Source organism: Trichosurus vulpecula, chromosome 1 (genome assembly GCF_011100635.1).
Source record: "Trichosurus vulpecula isolate mTriVul1 chromosome 1, mTriVul1.pri, whole genome shotgun sequence".
Classification (NCBI taxonomy): Eukaryota; Metazoa; Chordata; class Mammalia; order Diprotodontia; family Phalangeridae; genus Trichosurus; species Trichosurus vulpecula.
In genome coordinates, this window is record NC_050573.1 from 533,100,343 (window position 1) to 533,107,121 (window position 6,779).

Below are 6,779 nucleotides of genomic sequence, written 5' to 3' on the forward strand. Positions count from 1 at the left end.
TGTTATCCTTTCTCACTCTCTCGCTTTCGGTCTGTGATGAAGGCTCGCACCCCAAAGTCCAGCTGTTACTGCTAAGGTCGAAATTCAGACATCTTTTCGCTTTTCTTTTTTTTTTTTCCTTAAAAAAAAAAAAGAAACGAAGGGAAAAAAACGTTTCTAGAACCGATCACCTGATTCGTTGTGTGGGCACCTGGTGTGGGGCCCCGTCCGCTCAGCTGAGGGGCTGGGGCGCCGGCTCCACTTTCCGCCGGGTTCGGCCTGGCCCGGCTGGGCTCTTAGTCCATATCGAGCTCTTCGCAATCAGGACCGCCAGGCTCTGTGGGGCCTCCTGGCTCGGTCGCGCTACAGTTCGCCGTGTCCCCGCAGGGGCTGGGCTCCCCAGGGAGCGGTGCAGGAGAGGGCGACTGGGGAAAGCCTCCCCCACTCCCACCTGCTTCTGCCCCGCAGCCCGCTCCAGCTCCAGCTCCCGCTCCAACTCCGCCGCCCTCCGCCGAGTCCCTGCAAGCAGGGGGTGCCAGGGCTGTCCCAGCCGGGCCGCCCCCGCTGCTGCTGTCTGGGCTACAGTTGGCAAAGGGAGAGTTCGTGGAGCCCGGGCCAGGGTAAACTGGAGGCCCCGGGGCTGGCCCGAAACTGGCCTGGCCAGGGTTAGAGGCGAGGGGCGGGGGAGCTGGTGGGGCGTCTTTAGGAGCCTGCTCCGGGCCGGGCCCGGCCTTAAGGGCCGCCTGGGGGACGAGGAAGCCGAGGGGTTGGGTGATCGGATAGAGTAGGAAATGTCCTTTGCCGATGAGGGTCCGCGGGGCACAAGGAAGGCCCGGCGCAAAGTCCAGAGTCGCCGGCGCTTTCCGGCGCGGGGGTGAGTCAGACAGAAGGCTCTCTACGCTGAACGGGCTGGGCTTAGGGAAGCCGGAGGAGCCTCGACCCGGGGCGCAGTCCGATGAGGAGGACGAAGAGGAGGACGACGAAGAGGAGGAGGACGAAGAGGAGGAAGAGGAGTCCTTATCCGGGAGCCGGCTCAGCCTCTGCTGCAGGCCGGCGCCGCTTCTTTGGCTGGGGTAAAAGGCTGGGTCGCAGCTGCCGGGGGCCGGTGGCTCGCTGGCGGCGCTGGGGGCGGGCCGTGCGCCCTTGCCCGGGGGCGGCTCCGGGGGCTCCGGGGAGAGGCCGCCGCCGCCGCTATCGCTGTCGGAGCTGGGCGTACTGTGCAAGGACAGGCTGCTGGGAGAGTGCAGGTGGCGGCTCTGGCTCTTGAGCAATTTCTTCTCATGCTTGCGTTTCTTCTTCTCCATCTTCTCCAGCTCCTTTCGGGCTATCTCCTCTGGGTCCATGGGCTCCCCGCTGCACGTGGTGGGATGAGAGTTGTGAGCCGGCCGCCCCGGCCCTTTCTTCGTGTTCTCCTTCTTTCTCCATTTGGCCCGGCGGTTTTGGAACCAGACCTAAAAAAGCCGGATAAGGGAAAAGCAAGGGAGAGTCAGACTGGGGGGCCGGGGCCGGGGCGCTGAGGGGGGGAGTGGAGACCAGAGGATACAGGGCATACGGGGGCCCTGTCGTTGCTTCCCTACCCCGGTGGAGACTGGGGGGGGGGGCGGAGAAGGTGTTCTGAATGGCCTCATGTTTAAAAAAAAAAGAAAAGAAAAGAAAGACTAGGCAGGCTACGTGAGAGGGGAAAGTGGAAAAGAAACTACTCCTGGTTTTCCCTGACATGGGATTTCGCATACACTCTCGGCTAGGCCGCAGATGTAAGCATCCTTTTGACCCGAAAAGAAGCGTTTATAGAGGTACATGGATGCTGCTCTCCCTGCTTCCCCCGCTTACCCCTCAGTTCTGTGCTATGTTTAGATGCTAGAGCTCAGTTTTCAACTACCAAGAGAGCCGCTCAAAGTTAACTGGATAGTATGTCCGGCTGGAGAAATGGATAGTGGAAAGAATGACCACCTCTTGCCCCGTCTCTCTCTCTCTCTCTCTCTCTCTCTCTCTCTCTCTCTCTCTCTCTCTCGCACACAAGCACACAATATTTGAGAATCTAAGAACCCAGTCTTTGAGCTGCCAAACCCTAGGCTTCCTTTCAGTCAAGAGAAGCCCCCAAACTTTGTGCTCCCAACACAAGCAATCTCACAACCTGACTCTTTCTACATGCTCCCGGAAAGAATTTAAACTCATAGCGTTCTGATTTGGTGAATGGAGAGTAATTTCTAAACCCACTCATCACTCCTGCCAGGACGAAGTGCAAAAAATGCATCCAGTCCCCAGCTGGGTTTTCCCCACCCTTAACTCCAGCGCTGATCATAGAGGAAACCTTTGAGGGCCACAGTAGTACCTCTCTTTACACAACACTCCCTATATCGTTCCTCTACTTATTTGGACCGGAGGGCTGAGAGTCCAGCCGGTATAAGGAGAAAGACAATCTGAACCTTAGTCCCCAAAGTATTGATACTGAAGGGGAAGAAATTCCAGGGACAGACTATGTGTATATGAATATGTGTGTATACGTACAAACATATATACATACACATACATACACACGTGTGTATATGTATATATAGTCGAGTTATCTTCCCCTCCCCCCCCCCTTTCTCCCTTATCCTTTCCTAAGTCACTTCCCTGAGGGTGGTTTGCCAAGGTTTTCTTTTGAGTCTCACTTTGCTCAGTGTCACTGGTAACCATCCGCCAATACAGAAACTCACACAGGAAAACACACACAACAATCCGCTTCCTCCCACACTGGTACACATGTATATGTTCCTTATCTCTTAAACCGTCACCACCACCACCATACACACCCGCCCCCGCGCCTTTAAGAAAGAGGATGATTAGAAACCAAAAGTCACATTTTTTTTTTTTGGACGCTGTATCATAGTTATGTCTAACAGGACGAGAGAAAAGTGTGTGTACCTAGAAAAAGATGGAGATATGTTTGTTTAGACTCTCCCAGCCTTGTCAGTGAGAAAGCAGCGCCGGTACTTGGTGCTGGTAGCTCCTTCCTTTGTGCCCATTGCAGACCGCCTTGTCACTGAGAATTACTCATTATCGTATTAGAGGGAAATGAAGGGGTCTCGACTTCACTTAACAATCTCAGAACAAATTGGATAAAAGGATTTCAAAACAGAAGAGGTCACGAGGGGAGGAAAAAGCATTCGGTAAATACACCTTTTACACCATGCTAATGGGTGAATTCGCTGCGGCGCAACAGCCTCGCCCAGCCTCGGTTTAAATGTCCCAGAGTTTCACGCAAATAACAAGCCTTCAATGGCAACGAACCCAACCTCCCCACCCCATCAAAAACCTCTATATTCCACACTCCGCGAAAACACTAATTAAGCGATTTCATTTTGAATTTTTAATGCACCAGATTAACGCTGTATTTTGAAAAGTGAAAGCTGCCCCACAGTTTTCATACCAAAGAGATGCAAATAAAAAAAAAAATCGGGCGTTAGATATACCCTGTTCCTTCCAATTCTCGGATGTGTTAACTATTTAAGTTTCCGGCTCCCTTTGCTCTCCCCCTTCTGAAAAGCGATGAATAAATACATGTTTTCTATCTGAATATTTTAGAGCCAAATAAACAAACAAACGGGTTTATTCAAAGCAAGGGAGAGGAGCAGCTGTTCAGTGGGAAAGGGGGGAAACAGGCGCAGCTTGGAAGTCGTTTGTATATGAACTTCATGCCTAGTTCTCCTTCACCTCTACTGTTTGACTGTTTTCTCACCCCCCTCCTCCTCCTATTTTCAACACCACCTCCCGTATACCCCATATATCCCCCCATATATCCCATTCTTTAATAGCTCAACACTCCCTCTTATTTTGGTGGGTTTATTTCACCCACACATTCCCAATATACACTCATCTCCAATATTTAAAGCGGCTGGTTTCTGGGCAGAACTGGTTAAAACGTATTCTGCTTTTTTAGGGCCTATTCTGCCTCCCCCCACCTTTTATCCATACGCCCTCCCTCCCATGGTGCTAAATCTCTACACACATCCTGCTTCCAAGACACGCTGAGGACTGGAACAGGGATTTCTCCTCAATACAGTCTGTCCTCACAAACACACACAGCCACTGCAACCCACCCCACCCCCGCCATGCCACCCTTGGCGGCGCAGAAAGTAAGGTGACCGCTGACCAGACTCAGAGAGGACTCGATACGAGTCCTAGAACAAAGAAAGAGGGGGGTCGTGCCGGGAAGAGGGTAGGTAAACAGAGGGGGAAGGAATCTGAACGCCACTCTCTGAAGAGGCTAGGCCTGGGAATCGGGAACGCCTGGATCCTAAGGGGGGGTGGGTGGCCTGGATATGTGTGCTGGGACTATTACCTGGACTCGAGACTCCACCAGATCCAAACGTAGAGCCAGAGCTTCCCGCATGAAGACGTCTGGGTAGTGGCTCTCGTTAAAGGCCTTCTCCAGCTCTTCCAGCTGCCAGCCCGTGAAGTTGGTGCGGGTTCTTCTCCGCTTACAGCCTGGACTCTCCTTATCCGGGTCTCCGGAGTCTGTAGGGGTACACAGTAGAGGCATGGTGAGGTCAGACCTCTGCTTCCCCCAAAGGGCCTCACTCTTTATCTTCATCCCTGCCCCCCTTTTTCTTACGGAAGTAGACTTCAGGGCATCCTCGCCCCAGTTCATTGTACAACTTCAACCAGAGTACCCAAAGTGTCTGCCCTTACCCTTCTGTCTGTAGAGATGATAGACATTCCGATCCTTCACCATCTAGTGCTGAGCTTACCCAAGAAAGGCTACCTCGGGATAGAAAGACTGCTAGGGAGTTTTGTTTTTGTATAGGGTGAGGGACTTGGGACGAAGAAACCATTAAGTTCCTGGGGGTTACTTCCTCACCCAGAAGGCGGCATATTAACTGCAGTCCCAGTACTGACCCCAACTTGTTCGCTAGCAGGGGAGGCGTACCCGTGTACCATCGCACTCCTCCAAGGGGCAGGAAGGGTAACTTCTTTAAAAGGGTCTGCATTCAAAGGAGACTGAACGTCGTCCCCGGACGGCGCCCCCCACTGTCCGCCCCAAAGCTAACCCTCCTTCTCTAACCACTTCGCCAGCCTACCTGACAGCTTGAAGGTCTGACTGTCCCCGCTCACCCCGCAGCCCGACGGCAGCAGTGGGGTGGGATTGACTACTGAGGCAGCGCAAGAACCGTTCAGTAATCCATCTATGGAGAAGGGGACCGAGGCAGCGGCAGCAGCCGCCGCCGCCGCGGATTGCAGCTGGTGCCCCGCCAGTTCGTAGACGTGGTGGTGGCCTAGGGGGTAGGGAAAGCCCACCATGCCGCCCAGCGAGCCCCCGAACTGGGCATGGGGGTGATCCAGGATGCGGCTGTCCATCATCTCCGGGGTGGCAGGGCGCAGCTGGAGCTGAGGAGGAGGAGGCGCAGGCGGCGGCGGCGGCGGAGGAGGAGATAGGGACCTGGAGCCCAGTACATGCTTCGCCCGGACTCCAGCGCTTTACTTTATCAACATCAAGCTCCCGATAATTAGCACCGGCCGGGGGAATTTGGGACCAATAAGAAGCGCTAATCGGGTCTGACGTCAGAGGCGTGCAGGGTGCAAGGAAACGTTTTCCATATCGATTGCTAATTATACCTGACATGCACCTCAATAAACAGTATCAGGAACTGTCACAACAAGACGGGGTGGGGGGGTGTTGGCGGGGGAGGAAGGGAGCAAGGATACAAGAGGGGAGTCGACCTGGGGGAGACAGAGGGCCAGGGGGGCAGGGGAGGAGACAGAAAGACGGGGAGGGGTGCAAAGAAGAAGAGAGGCTAAGGGGAACTTTGAGACTGAATTGGAGCCCCCCAGTTAAATACCCAACAACCCGAGTCACACTCAGCACCCTCCCCTCCTTTCCCCTCCCACTCCTTTCCCCTCCCCTCCCCTTAGACTCCCCTCCCCTCTTCAAATCACTAATAGATTTCCCTTTAAAACATTCACCGGCGTGTTGTGGGGATTTTTTTTTTCACCAGAAATGCTGTACTCTCTGAACCTTTAAAGTGATGTTGCTCCAATTACAGAGAGACATTGAGCGGCAAATAGACTGATCCAATAATAGGAGATTCATCATCCTCTCTTTCCGAAGCTGTCACATTGAATTTAAAACTACAAGGGCTTTTCATCTCCTCTCCGGCTCTATACAGCAGGGGAAAAGAAGGAGGGAGGAGGGGGGGGGGCGGGAATAAAGAAAAACCCTTTACTGTATTTAAAGGTGATCTTACCCTATCAACAAAAATTCTAATTAATGCCATCCAATATTGATCGATGGGCACAACAATCTGAAATTATTTTGCTACTGGAGGCAGTGGCTAATGAAGCTTAGTCAACTGCCTCCCCCAAATGTAGACAACCGAGGGAGGGGTTTGAGAAAACGTGGAGAAAGTGGTAACTTTAGGATTACTTACCCAACCTTCTCTCCCTCCCCCCCCCCCCCCACACACACACTACCACCAGTCCCAGGGAGGGGAAAGAAATCTTGGTTTGATTCCTCCAGTGATGGATAGGGCAAAGCAGCCAACCCATTTGTTATAATTAAATTATGCTCTTGGAGAAGTGTCACTCCCTTAGACATTCTAAAATATTGATAGAATAAAAGTTAAATCATTAAAGGACATATTCTTAAGTAAGTAGCAAATTAGGCCTGTGGGTGGATGAGAAAAAATAACTTTTAAAAAATTTTTATAGTGAGTTGGTCCTATCATAGCTTCTTCAGCCAAAGCATCCTTTGGAATCCCTATTTTATGTTTGTTTCTGATGGGATGAGTGAAGAGAATGTAAGTGACTGAAGACACTGA

At 52.5% G+C, this 6,779-nt stretch overlaps 1 protein-coding gene across 1 annotated transcript; it reads right to left on the reverse strand.

Annotated features, from left to right (window-relative positions):
- Positions 1–275: 275 nt before the first annotated feature.
- Positions 276–5,322, reverse strand: UNCX (UNC homeobox). The gene is made up of 3 exons (XM_036751126.1): positions 5,043–5,322; positions 4,304–4,479; positions 276–1,430 (listed from the first exon to the last, which is right to left on the reverse strand). Exons 1-3 carry the CDS (start codon positions 5,320–5,322, stop codon positions 276–278), a joined length of 1,611 nt encoding a protein of 536 aa, XP_036607021.1.
- Positions 5,323–6,779: the final 1,457 nt, after the last annotated feature.

Excerpts from the sequence above, each read along its gene's own strand:
- UNCX (XM_036751126.1), bottom strand. The coding sequence starts at position 5,322 with ATGATGGACAGCCGCATCCTGGATCACCCCCATGCCCAGTTCGGGGGC. Across the intron at positions 4,480-5,042 it reads TCAGACCTTCAAGCTGTCAG|ACTCCGGAGACCCGGATAAG; the intron begins GTAGGCTGGCGA and ends GTACCCCTACAG. Across the intron at positions 1,431-4,303 it reads TGGTGGAGTCTCGAGTCCAG|GTCTGGTTCCAAAACCGCCG; the intron begins GTAATAGTCCCA and ends CGGCTTTTTTAG.